Here is a 23975-nt window from a genome sequence, read left to right on the forward strand (position 1 = left end):
TCATCAGCCAGTTGTTGATTCCCTACAGTGTTGGGAGATGGTGTCTTGTAGTTAGTAATGCCTTTCAGGTCACTCCAAACTGATGCAAGGTCATTAGTTAAAACTTGTTTTTCAGCTTCTCAGAGTAGCTTCTGTTAGCCACTCTAATCTCCGTTGTCAGTGTTTTTTTTGGCCTGATTGTACAATATTTTATGCCCACTACTGTAAGCATCCTCTTTGGCCTGACGAAGCTGCTTGAGTTTTGCTGTAAACCATGGTATGTTGTTGTTGAACGTTAAATAAGTCCTAGTAGGACTGCACGTATCCTCACAGAAACAAATATATGATATTACAGTATCTGTGAGCTCATCCAGATTGGTGTCTGCAGCTTCAAAAACACTCCAATCAGTGCAGTCAAAGCAGGCTTATATTTCCGGCTCTGCTTCATTGGTCTATCTTTTTACAGTCTTTACTACAGGTTTTTCTGATTTAAGTTTCAGCCTGTAGGTCAGAAGAAGATGAGCCAGACAGTGATCAGAGAGTCCCAAAGCTGCTCTTGGGACAGAGCGATATGCATCCTTTTAATGTTGTGTAGCAGTGATCTAGTATATTTCTGTCTCTGGTGGGGCATGTAATGTGCTGTCTGTATTTTGGCAGTTCACAGTTGAGGTTGGATCTGTTAAAATCGGTGAGAATAATAATAAGTGAGTCCGTGTATTACTGTTCCGTGTCTGTGATCTGTGCTCACACACGCTTGTGGAGGAATGTAAACACTCACCAGAAGAAACGAGAAAAACTCCCGTGGCAAGTAGAAAGGATTATAGTTTATAAAGAGCGCTTCCAAATTAGGACAGCACATCTTCTTTAATGTTGTTACACCTGTAAACCAACTTTCATTGATGTTTAATGTCAAGCGCAAGTTTTATCAAGATACGACCATTGATTCTCTTAGCCAGCGTTCTGATGTTTGCAGATGCCTCAAAGTCTGCCACAGTGCAATTTTTATTAGATTCGGGGTCCTGCAATCGATATTACGATATTATGTGCCTATTTTACACAATCCGTTACATATATTATCTCACAAATGCAACCAAAATATATTTTAAATATTTTATTGAGCGCTCTGAAAAGTGCAAATCCAGCATTCACACTGGGACATCCACAACAAAAGATAATACAGAAAAATAAATAATATAAAAAATAAAGTCACACATACGATCATCAATTGTTTGATGACAGCTCGTTGCCTTATGGAATGAGGGAAACACTACAGTGACAATTTGTCATCTCTACAACAGTCAAGCAAGTCTTTCAATTCAAAATACTTCTATGTCCACAACAGGAAAGTATGTGCTATCCAAGTTTTTTCTTGGCTTCAACTTCAGTTGTAATGAAAAATTCTGTTACAGCTTACTGAGATAAATGTTAGTAAGGGTGTTGATGTGAAAAGTCTTGTAATTGATGTTTGTGCATGGCAGGTGTTTTCTCTTTCCCTCGTCAGTGCTGTTCAGAATATCATGGCTGTTTAGCCATTTCACATGACTGAATTGCTCCATAGCATTTTAAAATAGAAAATTCTCATGTAGAATTCAAATGGGTCGTATACGCCATGATATCGGGTGAAGCACGATTAATTGCCCATGTGAGCCGCTCTGCTCTATCCTGCTCTATCACTGGAGCTTTCAGCCCTGTTGACGGGCGCACGGATAGAGCAGATCGCAACTTCAGGCTTCAGTCACTCCGCACACATCTGTGTCTCGCATGAGAAGCATATTTAGGGCTTCTAAAATGAGATGAATATCACATGGTTGCTGCATCGCCTGACGGAAATGCACACAGACATGGCTGGCATGTGTATGCCAAAATAAAGGTGCATCTTAAAATAATATACATCAATGTTTACGCGTTGAATTAATGACATCGCATCGTTGGTGATTTGATTGATGCATTGATTCAGATCGATAGATCGTTACACCCCTACTTAAAGGGATAGTTCACCCAAAAATGAAAATTCTCTCATCATTTACTCACAATCATGTCATTCCAGATGTGTATGACTTTCTTTCTTCAGCAGTACACAAATGATGATTTTTACAAGAATATTTCAGCTCTGTAGGTCCATACAATGCAAGTGAATGGGTGCCAAAACTTTGACACTCCAAAAAGCACAAAGACATCATAAAAGTAATCCATATGACTCCAGTGTTGTAATCCATCAAATGTGAGAGTGATCTGTTTCTCACCCACACCTAGCATATCGCTTCTGAAGATATTGATTTAACCACTGGAGTCTTATAGATTACTTTTATGCTGACTTATGTGATTTTTGGAGCTTCAAAATGTTGGCACCCATTCACTTGCATTGTCTGGACCAAAAGACCTGAGAAATTGTTCTAAAAATATTAATTTGAGTTCAGCAGATGAAAGAAAGTCATACTCATCTAGGATGGCATAGGGGTGAGTAAATGATGAGAGAATTTTCATTTTTGGTGAACTGTTCTTTTAAGACCAAGCGTAAACGAGGCTTAGAGGAGTTAAGAGGAATTTGGCAAAATGGCTGAAATGGCTTGCAGCATTTTCCAGTCTATGGTGTGGTTTACTTAAGAGTGACTATTTTCCATTGGCAGCAGAGTGTGAATAAGGGTGTCTACACACTAGAGAAAGCTCAGTTTGATGGGTGGGAATGTGTACGATTAGTGGAGGGTGCTGAAAATGTTGTGTCACTTTGAAATCAAGGAATACAGATAAATGGATTTCCAAAAGCTGGAACCACCTGTCTGAAATTCTCATTTATCAATGAAAATCTACCTCAGTGTTGCAGCAAAAGTAGAAATTTCCTCAACATTTGGTTGAATGATGGAGTGTCAATTGCATTTTGTCCTCTACGTCCTTTCCACACACCATCCCCATTGAAATAAATGGATTCATGCGTTCTCTGACACAGCATAAACTCTAGTGTGTAGGTGCCCTACTACATGACTCAAACACATGAGGAATTGCTCCAAATTGAGTGATTGCTTGCCTGTTTGAAGTTATCACACACCCTACTGAACATAAGAGCTGCTGATTAGATGTGGTTTTATGCCTTTTTGTATTTTTTGCCTTGATTTCCAAGCATCAGCAAAATGAGATGCTGAATATTTATTATTTGCAGTTTAAGTTGCAATCAAATATAATCATATTTTTTTTTTTTTTAGTTCTATAAGCATGTGTTGCTTTTGTTTATCTTTAAGACCAAATTATATCATTACCAATAAATGTTACAAGGCTTTAGTCTCAGTGAAGGTCAGCACTTTTGTGGAAACTAGGTCAGCATATCTGTTTGGAGGATGCAGTAAGTTTACTGTAGGACTGCAGTCTGTGCTGCAGACTGCAGTCTTGCTGTCAAATTATTGCATTCACTGAACCATGGAGAAATTGAGAGACACAGAATGATTTTAAATGTCTTCTCTGATAAACAATGAATATTGAAGAAGGCCAACTAAATACTGTATTCGTAAATCACACTGTATACAGCCTTTTAAATGTTGAGTTCAGTATTTTTTAAGAAAGGAAAAATAACCCAACAAAGAAACTGCATTAAAGCTGAAGTCTTTCATCCTTTTTTTTTTTTTTTTAATAGTATAATACTTCCTGCTTTCCCAGCTTACAAAAAATATTTTAGTCTATTTTTAAGATTTATGCATTTCATTTCATAACAAAATTTCATTAAACTGAATTGTGTAAATTAATAAATGCTATTTTTTTATTTTATTTTGTTAAAAGATTACTCAATTCAATTTTATGGAATTTTATGAAATTGAAATGCGTAAATCTTAAAATTATTTTTTGGAGTGTAATATGCAGACAGAACTTAGTAAACCATGTGTACTGTATGTTGATTGCCTTGAAAATTGTAAACTGAGGGGTGAATTCACTAAACAGTTGCACCACTTTTGTGCATGGCATTTCAGCACAAATACCTGTCTTATCCAGGTTTTTATTATGCAACTAATTCTTAGTGAATTCCCCCAATTTGATGAAATATCTCTTATACAAAATTCATTTTACCGTCTGCTTTTTTGGGCAGCAATAGTGCAATGTTTATTGCATCCGGCAAATATTACTGAGTTTAGTTAATAAAAGCGCAATCTATAATGAGCCTAACTTCCATAGAAAGGAGGCAGGTACAAGAATGACAGTGACCTAATTTAAATACTTAAGACAAAGCTCTGTTTCAGCCCTGATTGCATATGCTTCAACTAGATTAGGGGTGCTAAGTGAATAAGATGCAGGTTTTTGCATTGAAATAACATGCACAAAAGTGGCTCAACTGTTTAATTAATTTCTTTGTGAGTCTTTGTGGTGCTATGAAAATTTTGCTTCGTTTGAGCGTCTCGACCACCCGGAACAGCACCAGTGGCTAAGTTTGGGTTGGGACAATCTGTTTGTTTGGTTATCGGCATACTGGGTGATGAGTAATTGTTTTCTGGAAAATCAATAAAAATCGGTTAACATAATAAATAACCTTATTGTAATGCCTATTTTTGGAAAATCCAGTCAGCGAAATAAATACTTTTTAAGTGAAAACTACTTTCTCTTATATAATTTTCTCCTACAATATCAGGAAGATAAGACCCTTCCTCTCTGAACATGCCACACAACTGCTTGTCCAGTCACTTGTCATAACTAGACTGGACTACTGTAACGCTCTCATTGTAGGCCTCCCTGCATGTGCAACTAGACCCCGGCAAATGATCCAGAATGCAGCAGCACGTCTGGTCTTTAATGAACCAAAGAGAGCACATGTTACACCACTCCTTGTCTCTCTCCACTGGCTACCGGTTGATGCACGTATCAAATTCAAGGCTCTGATGCTGGCATACAGAACAGTCACTGGGTCTGCTCCAGCATACCTAAAATCATTTCTGCAGAGCTACGCGCCCACTAGAAGCCTGCGGTCGGCTAAGGAACGTCGCCTTGTCGTACCAACACAAAGAGGCACCAAAACACTTTCAGCTTCATTATACCACGTTGGTGGAACAACCTTCCCAACTCCATCCGTGAAACTGACTCACTCTCTGTCTTCAAAAAAAACGACTAAAAACACATCTTTTCCATGAGCACTTAACCAGTCATTAAAAAAAAAAACTTTTTTTAAAATTTTTTAAAAAATCCTGTTGCACTTTATTCTGTTTTGAATACTATTCTGATGCTAGTGAAACTTTGTAATACGGCACTTTTCATACCACTGTCTCCTTAAGATGATTAATTTATGTTTTCCTCTTTTGTAAGTCGCTTTGGATAAAAGCGTCTGCCAAATGAATAAATGTAAAATGTAAATAATATTCTTTAGTGTGCTTCATTTTGAAGTGGCAAAACAGATTGTTTGTATTACCACAATAGATTATCGTCGCGCGACAGAGTTTGCAGATTAAATTTTTCTAACCTATGTCGGTTTTTTTTAACCTACACCACAGATGTTGCACCTGTTTTTACAAGTTCCCCTTAATTTTTTTGACTTTTCTATCGATCATATCAGCAATAATTCATCAAATGATCAAGAAGTACAGATGTGCGGTATAGTCAAGCGAACCTCGGCATGTTAAAGAGATGATTCAGATGTCTGGATCAAGTGACGCTGCCCCAGCAGAGTGTGTCAGATCACAGTGGATTGCTGCATTCTTCGCTATAGAGCACTCACAATCGACCCGCAAAATCAGAATGGTAATGAATCGGAAACGAGTTTGTGGCCACGTTTGCACCATTGCCTGATCTGAATAATTCCTTAGGTGAATCTGCCGTTACACCAGTGCGTGCAGATTCTACCAGCAGCAACTCATTCCCTGCTCAAGCCTGGTTTCAGTCTCACGTGAAGCACTGCCACTGATAGATACGCATGCGCTGCGCACATGTATATTTACATATCGCGATATACACAATATAGTAAAACCTCTACTGGATGACACTTTATATCGTTGCCACGATATACACTACCTGTCAAAAGCTTTGAAATACTTGACTGAAATGTTTCTCATGATCTTAAATACATTTTGATCTGAATGTGTTTGCTTAAATGTTTGAAATTAGCTTTGTAGACAAAAATATGATTGTGCCACCATATTAATTTATTTCATTACAAGTTTTTGAAATTGATGACATGGACCAAATAATTAAGAAAAGCAGCCAATAAGTGCCCAACATAGATGGGAACTCTTTCAATACTGTTTAAAAAGCATCCCAGGGTGATACCTCAAGAATTTGGTTGAGAAAATGTCAAGAGTACATTTCTGCTAATTCTAGGCAAAGGGTGACTACTATGAAGATGCTAAAATATAACACAGTTTTGATTTATATTTGATTTTGTTTAGTCACAACATAATTTCCATAGTTGTGATGACTTTACTATTATTCTAAAATGTGAAGATAAATAATATTTTTTAGTAAAGAATAAGTGTTTCAAAACTTTTGACCGATAGTGTATATCGTCATATCGCCCAGCCCTAATGGGGAGTATTCGGGAAAGCTGTTTGAAAACATTTTTGCATTTCCATTTATTGGCGCTAGTGGCGCACAAATAACACATTTCAGCTTACAGAATCACTTACAGTAAGGTATCCAGCTTTCTAGTATTTCCATAACCTTTACCATCATCTCAAAACATAAAACTGTAGAGTGAATGAACTCATTCTAACACAATGCTGCATCAGTAGTAGTTGTGGAGGATGCAGGTTTATTTTAGATCTGTAGCTGCTAAATTGACCTTTTACACTTCTTTCACTAAGACCACTGGACATGAAACATATTGCCCCAAACTAATGCATCAGCCCGCTTGGTGCAAATGTATAAACACGCACGCTGTCCCTTAAGTCTAGGCTGCCTTGGTTAGCTGGGAGACTTGAAGTTCTTTTTGACAGCGGGGGGAACAATGCTTTTAATAAGTAATTCTCTTTCCTAAAATAGCTGACACATGGTCAGCCACGTCCTTACACACGCTTAGGACACATTCTCTCTTCTGTTCTGCCATTAGTCGGCTCTTAGAACTACGTCACGGCTTGCTGCTCTCCTTTTCATGCTTAAACATGAGTAAATTAGAAGCACAAGGGACATCAGTCCTTTCTAACGCACCTCTGATCACTTAGGTCCACTATATGAGCAGAGAGCTGCACAGTTATGAACACCTTGAAATCAATTCAGCCTTATTAAGGTGTGAACTGATCCCAGGAAATTGATTTAATTCGTCCATTAGCTAATTGAATTTTGGTGACTTTGATAAACTGAAATTATACAAAGGGTACGTTCGGAACAGCAATCTAAGAAACTGCTTGTACTATTTTTGCAGTACTAAAATTGCAATATAAGCAATAAGCATAAGTTTATTTCAGATATTCATTGCACTCATTGCGTTGCATGTTTAATCAATGTAGCATATAACTTTTTAGAACGTTTGTTGTTGCATATTGCTTAGTCACATACTAAATATAAAATAAAATAATATTATTTTAAATACAAGGCAGTATAGAGCGTACAGTATGCAGTAATCTGTGTTTTTGTATTCCATTACAAACATGGGTCATATCCACACTAATACACTTTTAATACACTCTTAATACAATTAATTAAATTAATACAATTTTCCAAAGTATGCAGTAATGAAGAGCGGTTTCTGTCTCTCATTTCAGAGGAGGAAAACGCCATTCCTATGTGGATGTGAGATGTAAACGTATAAAAATCAATGCGTTTTCAAACAAAAATGTATTAGTGTGGACGTGGCCATTTCCTAGACCAGCCATTAACACTGAGGAACATTCTATGAGTTACTGTTAATGTCTGATGCTCTTGAACCAATAGACTGGGGCTATTCAGCTTGTCTATAATTAATAGATTACTTTGAGGTGAAATATTGATGATGCTAACTGGCTCCTGTGTTTTCTAGGGTTCCAGCACGCTGTGGAGATGTGGCGTGGAAGGGGGACATTGTGTGTGAAATCTGATGAGGCGTTGTTTTTGTTGTTTTTTTTTTTTTTTGTAGATGAGTGAAGTATACATTTAATTATAATGACAGAGTTTGTAGAGTACTGCTGCGAGCCGTATGGTTAAATGTGGAATGACTCGGAGTCAGTACTATGTCATTATGGAGTGTAAGCTTTATGCCATGTTCATTAGGGATGTTTTTGTTTGATGTTGGTGTGCTTGGCATATAAAGCAAACTTTTATTTCTGTGGAGGTATGTGCTTTATGTTTGTAGCAGCAGAAATGGCTGTGTTGTGGCCGAGAAAGACATTTTGGATTGGATGGGTTGTGGTACTTTTCATGAATAGGGTACAAAAAAGGGCCTGAAACTATTTTTTTTTCTTTCTTTTTCCATTTTCAACAAATGAACTGACTGTGAAGGTGCTTAACATTCAGAAAATGTAGATTGTAAAACTCGGGATGTCAAAATAAATATTCTATGCTATTTTCAATAAATTTTATATGAGTTTTGCAATTTATTGCAACCCTGTTACCAACATTTAAAACCCTTTAAAACCCATGATTTGTGTTTTTGTAATTGTCTAGCAATAAACATTGAACATGCATGAAATGAAATGGATGAAATACAAAAATAAAAACAAATAAATATATAAATAAAAATAACTGCAAATTAAGGCTAAATTAAGCAATCAGTATGGGGTTGGGACAAAATATATTTTTAACTTATAAATTAAAGAAGAATGTTTCATCTTTTTCATCTTTCTTTTTAAATATTTTAATAGTTAGGGGACACCAAAGTGTACTGTATTCATGAAAAATGCCACGCGTTCGGGTGTGGGCTGTCGGGCAACAAATTAAAGTCTCTTATCTGCTATGCATGCCTCTATTCCCCCTTGACTCCCTTTTATGTCCAGCCATTATTTATTTATTTATTTATTCATTTTTCTTTCTCCTGGATTGTCTCATGGTCAGCATATGAAAAAGATTAAACATTTTTCTTTAATTTATCTTTATTTTTTATTTTTTTAATAGTCAGGGGACATCAAAGTGTATTGTATTCATGAAAAATGCCACATATTTGGGTGCGGGCTGTTGGGCAGAGTGTGTAAATTCATTGTTTTTGGAAGGAGGGCATATGTGGACAGATGGTCTATGCTGATGATCTGCAGGGGTATGGCACCTCACTCGGTGCAAAAAACAAACTCGGAAACACGGTTAAGTCCCAACATCCAATTATTAGACTTAACTCCCCCCCCACAGAGCAATAAATTAAAGTCTATTATCTGCTATGCAAGCCCATCTTCCCCATTGACTCCCTCTTATGTCTAGCCATTATTTTTTTCATTTTTCTTTCTCCTGTATTGGCTCATGGTCAGCCCTGGCCTGATTTCCATGCAATCTGTCTTCCTGTGCTAGGCTGGTTGATGGAGCAGGAAGAAGGTGTGTTTGTGTTAAATGACCCAGTGGAGAGAGAGCTCAGGGTGGAAGATGAGTTGGGGGATTTTTATTTTAATGACATGTTGTGCCCATATTGTAATCTGTTTTGTTATGACCTCCCATGAACTCATTTTATTCTGAACCAAAGGCTTATAAGCAACAACAAGAAACACAGCAAGGAATAATTTCAAGGGTTTAAAGATACAGTGTGTAGTTTCTGCAACACTAGTGGCACCAAATGGAATTGCAATAATTAATACTGTTTTCAAACAGGTTTTCCAAAAACTGTCCCTATCTTAAATTGACTGGACAAACAAACTTGTGTAACTGAGCCAATGTTGCTGTGTCAAGCTACCTAAAGAGGATTGGCTCTTCGAAGAAAACAACCAAAGAATGACCTACTTGTATTTGTCTCTGCACATTAAGCTGGAATAGAAGAAAAGTGCAAGCAGAATATTTGTGCAGGCTATCACTTGGGGCGTTGTGAGATTCTGGTGAAGGAATGGTCAAAATTAATGTCTCGCATTATATTTTGTTCATTTTAATTAGTCTTTAAAACAAAATTATGTGAACACAAAAAATAATCTCTGACAAAAACAAGCATTTAATAATGTAAAATGTGCCTGCTTGTAAAAAGCACCAGGCCGGATTAGCTTGCATAGTTGTCTTTTATCACTATTATTAACCTACTATAATAGCGTAAATACTGTCTATAATTACATATACTGTATAGACAATTTAATTTAATGAGAGTGTTGGATTTAATATTCTAAATCTGCACAGAGGTCACCAAAAAGCTGGCAGGCATATTTGCTGACATTTGCTGGGATTTGTGTGTGTTATGTGAGTGTGCATTTCGTGACAATAATCAACAGAGTTTGTGTGATAAATATGCTTGCAGGTAAGAGTGCATACTAAATTACCACTTGAGAATATAAATTTTAATGTGCGTACCTGCTTGTGTGTATGCAGGGCGATTAAAGGAATACTTTTCTGTGTGCATATCTGGCCATGATTGGGCGGACAGTGACAGATGGCCTTAACAGCAGTGGAAGGTCTTTATGCTGTTGGTCAGATACCGATGTACATGCTGTTCTCATTTATCTGATGAAAAGACCTTTTACTTTGTCAGTCTGGCCCCAGAGACCCTTCCATCTCAGAGCACTATCGACCGTGTTGTGCTGTCTCAAGTCATGTGTCCACACTTTTGGCAATATAGTATATATTCCCTGTCTGTCACTCACTCAATGTTGTGTCGATGTAGTGACACTAGGGTTCACTCTTGAGAGCCCCAATCACCTTTGCTTTATTCAGAAAAGGCCAATGAAAACTGGCAAGTGGAATTGGATGCCACTCTCCGCCCCGGAAATACGGGTATAAAAGGAGATGGTGTGCACCACTCATTCAGACTTGTTCTTCGGAGCCGAGCACATGTGTGTTTTCGTCCCGTCACCTTGCTATCGCTGCTGGATTTTACAGCGCATATCAGCAGTCACCCGTCCACAGGTGTAAAAAAAAAAAAAAAAAAAAAAAAAGGAGTATATTTAAAAGAGTATATTTTCTCTAAAAGAGCTCGCACAAACGATTGCCGTCTTTTTAAAGATGTCCTTTCGCCTTTGTGCTACTGGGTGTGGCTGTTATCTCTCCCCACCAGATGGTCATGAAATCTGTCTCGAGTGCTTGGGTCACCAGCACGCCGAGGCAGCTTTTGTGGATGAGTCATGTTTTCACTGAGAGAACTTGCCCATGACAGCATTGCGGTCGCGGCTCTCTTTCTTCTCCGTGAAGCAGAGAGCCACCGTGGCTGCTTCCCGACCCAATCCATCTTGCGTTGAAATTCAGGTGGCTGGGCCGGCAAGCGGTGTGGCCGATTTGGATGTGGATATGGGAGCTTCTCAGCCGGCTCAGTTCCCGCGGACCTCCCATCCCCCAGCACGCTCATTCTGCCCGGTAGAGTTCACGAGAGGCAGGCGGACCACCTCAGGGTGGATTTAATGTCTTGTTTGTGGCTCGAGATGAGAATGAGTTATCAGTCACAGCATCAGAGTGTGGGCTCCTGCTTTCGGAATTGGATGAGTCTACTGAGCTCCCTCTCTCGGGCGGTAGAGCTCAGGACAAAGCGGATGCTGAGTTGGCAACCGTGCTTGCCTGGGCGGCTGCCACACCCCGCCCTGGTGCCTTTCTTCCCGGAAGTGCATGAGGAGCTCGAGATGTCATGGAAGGTGTCTTTCTCCACCCGTACACGCTTCACGAGCTCGTCCACCTTAACTACCCTCGAGGGCGGGGCAGCCAAGGGAAATGTCAAGCTTCCCCAGGTTGAGCACACCATGGCGGTGCACCTGTGCCCACAGGGTGCAGCTACCTGGGGGAACCGACCAAGGCTCCCTTCCCAGGCGTGTAAGTTTTCTTTGTCGTTAGTGGCGAAGGCTTACAATGCTGCGGGTCAGGCCGCCTCCGCCCTGCACGCCATGGCCATCCTGCAGCTTCACCAGGCCAAGGCACTTAAAGATCTGCATGAGGGTAGAACCGACCCAGGGCTCATGCAGGAACTGTGCACCACGACCAACCTCGCTCTACGAGCAACGAAAGTCACGGCGCTCGCCCTGGGTCTGACGATGTCCACTATGGTGGTCCAAGAGCGACACCTGTGGCTCAACCTTGTGGAGATGCCTGATGCCGAGAAGGTCCGCTTTCTTAATGCGCCCGTCTCCCAAGGGGGGCACTTTGGTGACACTGTCGAGGACTTCGCCCATCAGTTATCGACAGTGAAGAAGCAGACAGAGGCCATTAAACATATCCTCGGCCACCTACTGGCCTCCAAAGTCCCCATGGCGGCACCACCTGCCCATCAGCCGGCCGCTAGGAACACCGGACAGGCTTCGAAGCGGCCCTGGAACAGGCGACCCAGGGACGAGGTTGCTGAATCTGACTGGCCTGACCCAGGTAAGCGTACGGGCTCCACTTCTGCCCCTGGGCCAGCACAAGGTGAGTACCCTCACAACATCACCAGGTGCCTTCTGGGCCCCGGCACCCAGTTTGTCAGTAAAAGAGCAGTTTCCTCATTCCCTGGGTCATTCTCCAATACTCACGATGGCTAGGTGCTAGAAGTCTTTCCGGTCAACGAGTGGCATGCGAGTATCTTGTGTTCCCTTGTTTTCCGTCGAAGGAAAGCCGGCAAACAGGTAAGTACGGTGGTTCTTGGGGCTGCCCGCCTGCCCCAGCCACCGTTGCGGGCTCGCGGGGCAGCATGCCTTCCCCGGACGATCTTCCCCGTGGGGCGCCTGTTCTGCCTCGCCGTGAACCACCCACCCCTGGCATGATAAATCCTATCGTCCCCCTGGTGCCATTAGCGCAGAGGCTGTAAGCCTGGTTAGCGCCTTCCATCCTGTCGCAATGGCTCATCGGGACGATCCAGCTCGGATACACGATCCAGTTTGCCAGACGACTGCCCAGGTTCAGTGGCATCCTCTTCACCATGGTGCAAGGCGAGGATGCCTCGGTCCTCCGGGTGGAGGTCACCACCCTTCTGGCAAAGGGAGCGATAGAACCTGCCCCCTTAGCCAAGTCGCACAAGGGCTTTTACAGCCCTTATTTTATCGTGCCCAAGAGAGGGGGAGGGTTGCGCCCAATCCTGGATCTGCGTGCCTTGAACAGAGCCTTCCACAGGCTTCCGTTCAAGATGTTGACGCAGAAGCGCATCCTAACATCTGTACGACATCAGGACTGGTTCGCGGCCATCGATCTGAAGGATGCGTACTTTCACGTATTGATCCTTCCTTGACTCTTTCTTCAGTTTGCCTTTGAGGGACGAGCATACCAGTACAAGGTCCTCCCTTTCGGTTTGTCCCTGTCCCCTCACATTTTTTCCAAAGTCGCTAAGGCGGCCCTGGCCCCGCTAAGGGAAAAGGTCATTCACATCCTCAATTATCTCGATGACTGGCTGATCCTAGCTCACTTGCGAGATCTATTGTGCGTGCACAGGGACCATGTGCTTTGGCACCCTGACCGAAGGGGGCTTCAGGTCAACTGGGAAAAGAGCAAGCTCTCCCCTGCGCAGAGCATCTCTTTTCTCAGTATGGAGTTGGACTCAGTCACCATGATGGCACGCCTTACAAATGAGCATGCACAGTCGGTGCTGGCCTGCCTGAGGACCTTCAGGCAGAAGCTAGAGGTCCTGGTGAAACAATTTCAGAGGGTCCTGGGGCATATGGCATCCTCGGCAGGGGGTACTTTCCCTCGGGTTGATGCATATGAGACCACTCCAGCACTGGCTACAGACTCCTGAAGTGGGCATGGCGCCATGGCTCCCAGTGCATGACTATCATGTCACGGTGCCGCCAAACTTTCAGCCCTTGGTCAGATCTGGCATTTCTACGGGCAGGGGTTCCCTTAGAGCAGGTCTCGAGGTGTGTCGTGGTCATGATGGATGCCTCGAATACGGGTTGGGGCGCCGTGTGCAATGGGCAGGCAGTATTATGCCTGCAATGGCACATCAACTGCCTAGAGTTTCTGGCAGTATCGCTGGCCCTGCAGAGGCTTCGGTCATTGATTCAGGGCAAGCACGTGATGGTACGGACAGACAACACAGCGAATGTGGTGTACATAAACCGCCAGGGCGGTGTACGCTCACGTCGCATGTCGCAACTCGCCCGTCGCCTCCTCCTTTAGAGTCAGCAGACGTTGAAATCTCTGCGAGCCACTCACCTCCCGGGCATCCTCAACTATGCAGCAGATGCGCTCTCATGGCGGGTAATGCTCGGCGGAGAATGGAGACTCCACCCCACGCAGTCCAGCTAATTTGGGAGAGATTCGGGCGGACAGTGGCATGCAAATTCCACTCGCCAATTTTCATTGGCCTTTTCTGAATAAAGCAAAGGTGATTGGGGCTCTCAAGAGCGAACCCCTAGTGTCACTACATCGACACGTCTCGTTCCCTCCATCAGGGAACAGAGGTTACATCAGTAGCCAAGACGTTCCATATACTGTAACATTTACTTCGTTTTTGACATAAATCATCATCCACATAATCACATCTGTGTATCACAGTGCAGTTTTGCTGCTGGATTGGCTGCAGGCATGTTGCTCACTGTAAAAATAGCATTTTGTCAGTATTTAGTTGTCTGAGGAAAAACATTGGTAGTAGTTCTATGATATTAACAGATAACAGATGTGAGTGCAGCTATTTATTTTTGTGTATTTATTTTTTACTTTTCTTAGGATATATGACTGGAATGTATTCCAGTGAACTAGTGGGTTATTAGACAGCCTTATATAACAACCTTAACCTTTTAATACACAAGAGTATTTAAAGGTGCACTCAGTAATTTTGATTTATGTAATCTAGAACAAACATTGACACCTATGGGTGTGGAAGCAACATAATTCAAATTTAGTCGTTTTCAGTTATCTCTGCCATTGGAGAAATATACTATTCAGAGTTGGCCATGACTAATTTAATCCCTGAGTGAAAGTGTCCCATAGCAGGGTGGTTGCTGAGATTAAGCAAGTACCATCCGGCTGAGTTTAGATGTAAACCATGGTTTTTCGATATTGAATGATAAAAATGTCCTAGTGATATATAATGAAACAGTATCTATGAGCTCATCCAGGTCTGTGGCTGCAGCTTCAAAAACACTTCAGTCAGTACAGTCAAAGGAGGCTTGTAGTTCCAGCTCTGCTTCATTGGTCCATCTTTTTACTCCTTACTACAGGCTTAGCTGATTTTAGTTTCTACTTGTAGGTCAGGAGAAGATGAACCAGACAGTGATCAGAGAGTCCTAAAGCTGCACGTGGGACAGATCAATATGCATCCTTTACAGTGGTGTAGCAGTGGTCCAGTATATTTCTGTCTTTGGTGGGGCATGTGATGTGTTGTTTGTATTTTGACAGTTCACGGTTGAGGTTAGCTTTATTAAAATCTCCCAGAATAATGATAAGAGAGTCTGGGTGTTGTTGCTCCATGGCTGTGATGTGATCAGCCAGCTGTTCCACCATGCTGGTGGAGGGATGTAAACACTCACCAGAATAAACAAGGAAAACTCCCGAGGCAAGTAAAAAGGCTTACAGTTGATGAAGAGCGCTTCTGAATTAGGACAGCACTTATTCTTCAACGCTGTTACATCTGGACACCAACTTTCATTGATGTAAAACATGTCCCGCCGCCTCTCGTTTTCCCCGATGATTCTGCAACGTGATCCGCTCTGAACAGCTGGAAGCCCGGCAGATGTAACGCACTGTCCGGGATGGTTTCATTCAGCCAGGTTTCCGTGAAACACGGAGCAGCAGAGTTAGAAAAGTCCTTATTTGTTTGAGTGAGCAGAAGCAGCTCTTCCGTTTTGTTGGCGAGGGAGCAGACATTCACCAGATCAGTAATCAGCAGCGGAGTCCTAAAGCCTTGTTGACAGATATAAACCATTATATTTATGTAAAGTTGTTTTGCGATCTAAAATATATGTATACATGTATGTGTGTTTTTATTATTTTAGTCTAATGATGTTTTATTTACCATTGTGCAAAAATAATAAGTAAAATAAATAAATAAATAAAACTATTATTAAATATCGGATCTGCATATTGGACATGTAAACTTAAAAATAATTGGTATCAGTGTGCTGATATGAAAGTGTGCTGGACTGCACTGCGCATATAGATATATGCCTGGTTATGATGCTCTTCTCCATCATTTGATTAATTACTGCTGCCATTAACTCTAGAAATTGTATAACACCTAGTTTTTATGACAAATTGAAAACTCCGCGCTAATTAACATCATGTTATTACCGACCACAGAAAGTACGTAGTAATAGGGCAATGATAATTAGTGCTGAGTTTTGCGTATAAGGCGCAATGAGCTTTATAATGAGCCAAATGTACGTAATAAGGATGACAGTGACATAATGTAAATACTCACGCTACAGCGCTACTGCAGCGCATTTAGCGCTTGGTTAAACTGGATTGCTGGTAGTTAGTGAGTAAAATGCAGGTTTTTGCACAGAACTACCATCCACAAAAGTGCCGCAACTGTTTAGTGAATTTGCCTTTCTGTGTTTCTGGGCTTGTGTGAATCTCACGCTCTGGGGCTGCAATGTGAATTTTTAACACAGCTCTCCAGAGGGCTGGAATTCGCCTTCAGGGATTGGGATGTAGAACACAAGCTTTCTCTCTCTCTTGTTCTATCTGTTTATCGGTTCCTCTTTCTCTTTAGGAGATGCAAAAAAATAAAAAATAAAATAAAAAATACAGGATAGAAGAATTGTAATTCTTCTCTCAATTCATTAATGTTGGAGTGACAGGGCCCCTTCTTATCTGTCACAAAGAGAGGGGCTGACCTCTGTGTGGCCGTACTTTTACACTCACAGTTTTCAAGTGTTTGAGGTGATGTGCAATGACATTCTCAGGGATAAACAGTTTTGCCTGAGTGAGGCATCTGCTCTAAAGGGGCGATTTAAACACACCTGAGCTCTGTGACATCTGCAACAAAAAACTGAGAGCTGGAACAACAACAAAGCCATCATAGATTTAAGGTCATCCCTTTAAATCCTGCTGATCCTCTTTTTTCATGGACACAAACAATCCAGAGATCCACATTAATAAGCTATCCTTCTGTTATTACTATGGTGACCTACAAACAACACATAATCCTCTAATACTCATTATAAAATGGATAGTGCTGACTCAAAATTGTTATTGGATGAGCCATGTTCGAAGCTATTGTAAAATGACCAGAAATGCACACTACACATTTTAATTCGCCAAGTTGCTACATTGCTTGGCATCTGCAAGCAGCCTATAGTTAGGATAATGAACTATAATACTTGGTGGAAGAATTGTTGATAAGGATAATTATTAATAATAAATGTAACTATTTATTGAACACTGGTGTCTTTTATCTTATTGCTGTTCAGCTATGTTTGTGAACGATTTGTTTCAGAAGTCAATTTAGTATAATACAACAATATTGTATATACTGTAGTCAAATCTCCTTTTTATATACAGAAAAACACTGCTTTACTTTATAAAAGTAATAATTCACACAAGAATGTGCATTACAGTGATTTTACCATGGTAAAGGGGGTTTTATGCAATCCGCTTTGTGTTGTGCTTAGGAACGCACTTTACTTTTGGTAAAATCACTGTAAAGCATGGCCTCTCGTGGCTTAATGCTTTTGCAAACAGCCCATACAGTATTACACTATATTACTGCATGACTTTGCACGACCTTGATCTCTGTTGTAATTGGTCTGTATGTGATTTGATTGACAGGACCTCTCCACCCTGCAATGCGAGGTGTGCATCCTGGTGTTCTCATTGACTGACAGGCATAGTTTCCACCGTATTGCCCAACTCCGCCTGCTGATGAGGGAGTCGCTGCCCCACACCCCCATCATCCTAGTGGGCAACAAGAGTGACCTTGTGCGGTCCCGTGAGATCAGTACGGAGGGTAGGCCTTTTTTTATACTGTATATCCTTATTCAGCTAGATTTGCATTTGCTTCAAGGGAATACAAGTACTTACAGGAAAGCAAACGAATAGTGGAAAAGTTTTAGGGAAATGACAGGAAAAGTTGTAAACCCAAATACAGATAGTAGCATGCAGTATGAATAGATACATAAATATAGATAAAAAGAACCAATGCACAATTCTGTATGCCAAGAGTTTTAAGGAAAAAGACCAATAGCAATTTAGCATACAAATACTAAAATGACATCACTGTTGGTTACGCCATGTATACACTGGAAGTGACCGAAATGTCCTAAGCTGGCTTTGGTGTAACTGTGATTCAGTTATTAGGAGTGTCAATTTAACAGGCTCTATTTTCATGAGAAAATTGCACTTAATCCAGCCCATTTACACGTTGCACGTGCGATTAACCTACTTGCGCCTAGACATAGTGCATGCTTGCATGAAAGTACCAAAATTGCATGGCCATGCCCACTGACTTCGTTCATATGACTTATGGCATGGCGTTGCACTTAACGCTATCGCTCTTAAAACAGGGCCCAGCATGTTAATTCAGTGCAATATATAAAGTGTGAAATATAAATTATATAAAAAATAATGTAATCTTCTGCCACAATAATATTATATATTTTAATAATTTGAATTAATTTTTAATTATGTCATCATATGTTGAATTATTTTTATTTGGGTGCCTCTGCAAATACTGATACATGCGATTATTCGATTAATCAACATATCATGATTAATTTGATTACAAATTTGAATCGATTGACAACCTTATTAAATGTATTATTTATACAAATATTATTTTAATCCTATTAAATATATAACAAGTAAAATTGATAGAAATCCATTAATGATATTTGCAAATAAAAATAGTTTATTTCAGATGGACAGGGAGAATAAAGCGGATGGAGCTTTTCTGCTTGTTAAAAATAGAAATGTGGTATCCGTCAACTAAAGGTGCGTCACGATGCACAGCATCAGGCACTTTCAGTGTAGACAACTTGGCTGAAAATAATGGGAGTCTCCAGTTTTGTCATGTCCAGTGTTGATACAAATTTTGAATGCTGAATATTCTAACAGTGTCAGTCAAAGGAAGATTTTAAAATTCTTAAAAAGTTAACTAAAAACAGACAAAAATCCACAAAATAGACAAACTCTATAGCACACATAATGCTGAAATGATCTTTATGTTTAGAGCTTTGAGATTCGTTGCAGAAAATTGTGGAGAAGAAAAATAAGAAACAAAATGAGGTTTCTGACGATACAGTGCTGGTTTGTAAGCACTGTAACAAACACTTAAAGTACAAATCCCATAAATCAACAGGTATCTTATTCACACAATGTCCCTTTGGTCTACCTCTGTCTCTCACACTAGTGAGTCATCGATATTAAACCCTTGCTACTGTGATTCAGCGTGTCTTCATGAGTCTATCTCCATCTGGCCTTATTTATATAAGGGCTCTGTAAATTCTTTGCTAGAAAAATCACTCAGCTTATTGGCGCAAACAGGTGCTGCTAGGAGACATGCAAGTGGATATATACCGTAGTCCATTTAGGGGTTGGTACTAGAATGGAATATGGATTCGCCTGATTGGTGTTTCCTCAGCAGTGCAGCCACAATTTTGCCTCGGTAACTCTCATTTAGGAGATTAATTTAGATTAGAAAGGCAAATTAGCCCTTAAATGGGTTTTGTATCCTGGGGAATACTGACATTTGAAAGTCTGGGGGGAAGGACATTGAGTGTGCCGAATTTCTGAGAAATATATCGAAAATTGGGTTTATGCAAATACTCAATCAACTTGGCATAAAAGCTTTTTATCTAACATGGCAACATGCCGGGAAAAGTCTACTGACCTCAGTATGTCTTGTTGAAATCTATTATGTGTTATTTTCATGGGAAATTAAGCAATATTTTAAAGAAAAACATGAAATTGTATTATTTGAGTCTTAATGTGACCTAATGTTTCCTTATGTTTTCAGCCATTTCAGGGTTAAATTCAAATAAAATAAAAAAATCTGCATCGAAATTACATTATACATTTATGCATTTTAAGCAATGTTGTTCATGCCATGCTCTACCGTTGTAGCTACAGGTATTCGTAATATAATTTATTAAATTTCAGAAAATCAAAGTGATTATTTGTATATTTGTTTAATATGCCACTTTTGATTGGCTCTGTGCTGACCAGAAGTCGCACCATACGGTGTATATAAAATGCTAGATCTGGCCATTAGTTGCATCCTCAGTCATGGTGCATCTGCCTCTCTCCCTCTCAGTCTCTCTTGCATCTGTTTGCTTGGCATGTTTAGGGCATTTTTAATGTTTGCTCTGTATTATCTCTCACCTACAATGTGCTGGCGTTACTATCTTTAAGAGTGTGTGTTTTGTTCGTGTATGCCAATGATGGTACACGCACTCATATTCTCTCCCTCACACCTTTCTTCCTCTAATTCGCTCCTTCGCCTCTGTGGTGAAGCGAAGACCTGATGCCATGTGTTTGCAGGGCTGTGATAAGGAGGATAAAGAAAGGAGCAGTAAGCTTAGTGTCTTGCAATCGTTAATAAAACGGTGTGCGGGTGCTTTTGTGTATTAGAGCTGATAACAGGGCGGTTCCAGTCATGGGTTAAGGAGGACATTACATGTGCTCTTTTCTTTTGGAGTATTTTTAAAGGTGAAGTGAGTAATTTTTCGATGTAAAAATACTTTCCCCTATCCTCATTTAAAATAGAGAGAGCTATATGTAAGCTATTAGTAGGTTGATTTCCTTAAAGTGTAAATACTGTATACTGTCTTTGTGGTGCTGTTTCTGGTGCTGTTTGTTTGAGCATCCCGACCAGCCTGACAGAGCAACATTGGCTCAGCTAATGGAGTGAGTTTTGCGTAAGACTGTCTGTTTTTCTGACCAATGGAAGACGGGGGGAGTGTTAGGGAAACTTGTGAAGTAATGACCATTTTAAAAACAATTTCTTTTGGTGACTCTAGTGTTACAGAAAGTACACACTTCACCTTTATGGAACAACAAGCTCAAGAGATGGTATGGCACAGTGGGTATTGCACACCATTATGTGGGAAGAAGAAGAAGCATGCTTCTCTATTGAAGGCCATTCAGAAGTAGCGGTGTATTATGACAAAAGAATTTTTTTTTCAAGTAACATAAATCATGAACATTTAATTATACTATAGTAGTTGCTTCATCAATGCAAGATTTTTAGGGCTCTTATAAGCATAAAATAGGCCCAAAACACTTATACGCTTAGCACCAGTCGATTTCATACAATATTCTGAAATGGGTCAGACTGCAAATCATAAAGCAATGCCAGAATTGCATTCTCTGCATAGCAAACATACTGTAAGCGTAAACTGTCTTCTTCTACAGTCAGTTTTCAGAGTATTTTTCATATAAGGAGATACCAGCTGCTGCTCTACCATAGGAGAGAGTATAATGGTCAACTTGGATCATGGGCATCTTAGACGCAAATCATATAATGGCCCTGACATCAATGAACCGGGTTCAGTGTTATGACAGTAAATCACTGTTTGCGGACACCATACAAATGAATAGTGAGAGCTGTAAACTGACACTTACCGGGCCCAAAATTATCTGGGACTTCTCTTATAAAACAGCAAATTTACTGTAGTAAACTCAACACATGGTACACTCCAAAAGGATTGATTACTTTACAATATGTTGAAGATTAGTGGACAGGCGGTCAAAAGCAGTTTATTCAGCATCCTGAAGCATCTCCTCTATTGACATCCATTTAAAAAGAACTACCTCTGGTCTTCTTGCCAGTGTACCACTGTGTTATGCTTTGTTTTGCCATCCTTGAAGGCTTGAAGGAGGGGCTTTGTTTCAGGTCAACTATGGTCATGGCGGAGAAACAGTTTGAAGAGAATCTTGCAAACTACTTACTTGCTACTTGCTAACTAACTCATTAACTAACTAGAATATCAATTAAAATCAATGGGTGTTTCTCAATTCTAAGAACATATTCTCATTTTTGTGAGTCTTTCTTGACTAACAACCTTGAAAGAGCGAATGCAGAAGACATACATGAAACACATCTATGCAAGTTTTGAGATGTGCTGCGATATGTAGATTCAGCAAACTCTTAACTATTTTCTTTTTTTGGAGGTGGGTGATGACGTCAAACAAGTCCACAAGAACGTAAGAATGCAAAAAGAACATTGACAAACAGCCATTGAATGTTTATTCAAAGCTACCTGGATAACATATTTGGTTTAATGGCACAGACATATGAAGGTTACTTTATCGCCCACTTGAGTACTGAAATTTGTTAACTCTAGTGCGCATGTTAAGCATGTTCAATAGGAGCGTGCGTATACAGTGTACTGACTAAGCTAAAGTATGTCCATGTTTTTCCTGATCTGCTTCAACACTAATATAATGTGATCTATCACATGGCTTATTGACAATACTTTTTCTCACAATTTTGTATTGATACTTTAGTTCCCTGTAACAATATTTGTTTGAATCTTTTTTTATGTATTCATATCATGCCCAACTTTTCAAAAGTGAAGAAGGTCGTTAAAATAAGCGCAATCCCAGAGACTGACATTTCTGTCAAATGCACAGTTTCAATCACAATTCTATTCTGAGATAGTGTTGCCTTGCAATATAATGAATTGTGACATATAGGTATTGTGATACGCATCGTATCAAGATTGGCGATACTCAGTCCTAGCATTCAGATTGTATATTTCTGGGGCTGGATGCACCAGGCAAGCAATTGCTTTTAAGATGAATGGTAATGCTAACATGCTAATGGATACCTTTCTTCAGGTATTTTAGACCACCTTGGTGTGACAGAGAGAAAGACAGATGGATATAGAGAGAGAAAAGGAAAGAATGAGGAAGCAAGGAACTTGTGTAGGAAGGGCAGAGGGGGGTTATTCGGGCACAGCTGTGTTCAGCATATTTTTCCTCCAGGGTGCTACAGTTATTGTGGTCATTGATATGGAAATATTCTGTCTGTATCTCTCACTCTACCCCCAGACACAAAAACACACAAATGCACACTCACTGTGTACTCAGCTTGGCATAGATGGGTTTTATTTACATTCAGTATTTGCAGGTCAGCTATTTGATACTGACGTTCAAGCCTTGGATAAAGAGGCATGCACAAAAGCACTGAATGCATTAACGCTTTGAGGTCATATGAACTAACTCAGTGAAATAGAGATGGTCAGTCTTATGCTGGGAGAAGATGAGTCTAAAACCATAAACAGAATCTATAGCGTTGATGAGACTCGGGCTGTGGTGCTACACACATGCCATTAATCTCCGATCTGCTGTGGCAGAGCGAATGAGCTCCCCTTCATTTTTATGACAACAGAGCACACCATTTTTAAGGGGTCATATCAAGCATCATTTAATTTTTTTTTCCTGAAGTCCACTTATGATGTTTGTAAATGTTTCTTGCACGAAATGAAAGTTTTATGTGACCATTTTCCACCCTCACTCTGACCCTTAGAATTAAACAGGCTGCTTTAGATACTGCACCTTTAAAAACCTCTGAATAAATGAGCTCTATAATGATTGGCTATCCTCTTTGTATGTGAAATGAGTAACAACAAGGGCTGTCAATTCAGTTAATTCTTAACTAGACTGCAGCCTTCTGATTGAGAAGCACACTCAGGCTTGCTTGACACTAGTGACAGCAAAAGATGAGAACGTGTTCTTGTGTTCAGACATGCAGGGATGTGTTTTTCTAAGTTTTAATCGATGCTTAAAGGGCTAGTTTACCCAAAAATGAAAATTCTCTCATGATTTACTTAACTTTAAGCCATCCCAGATGTGCATGACTTTCCTTTTTCAGCACAACTGAAATGAAGAATTTTATAAGCCTGTTACAGCTCTGTTTGTCCATATATTGCAAGTAAACGGTGCCAACAGGCTGCTGGCTGTTTGACGGTTCAAAAGGCATATTTAGGCAGCATACAAGTAATCCACACCATTCCAGTCGATCATTTAATGTCTTCTGAAGCAAATCGATAGGTTTGTATAAGAAACAAATTGATAATTAAAATGTTTTTAACGTTAAATCGTTGCTTCCAGCCAGTGCTGGATTGCTGTTTGAAATGACCTAACTCTCGCATGACGTTCGTTCCTCTGTT

At 40.2% G+C, this 23975-nt stretch overlaps 1 protein-coding gene across 1 annotated transcript in view; it reads left to right on the forward strand.

Moving 5' to 3' along the window:
- The window catches only part of LOC127441588 (GTP-binding protein REM 2-like), a 45579-nt gene that overhangs the window by 13048 nt on the left and 8556 nt on the right, over window positions 1–23975 (forward strand). Inside the window, exon 4 of the mRNA XM_051699166.1 lies at window positions 17632–17809. Coding sequence (XP_051555126.1) covers window positions 17632–17809 — 178 coding nt within the window. The remainder of the gene's footprint in view (window positions 1–17631; window positions 17810–23975) is intronic.

The sequence above is a fragment of the Myxocyprinus asiaticus genome, chromosome 5, assembly GCF_019703515.2.
Source record: "Myxocyprinus asiaticus isolate MX2 ecotype Aquarium Trade chromosome 5, UBuf_Myxa_2, whole genome shotgun sequence".
In the NCBI taxonomy this organism is placed as follows: Eukaryota; Metazoa; Chordata; class Actinopteri; order Cypriniformes; family Catostomidae; genus Myxocyprinus; species Myxocyprinus asiaticus.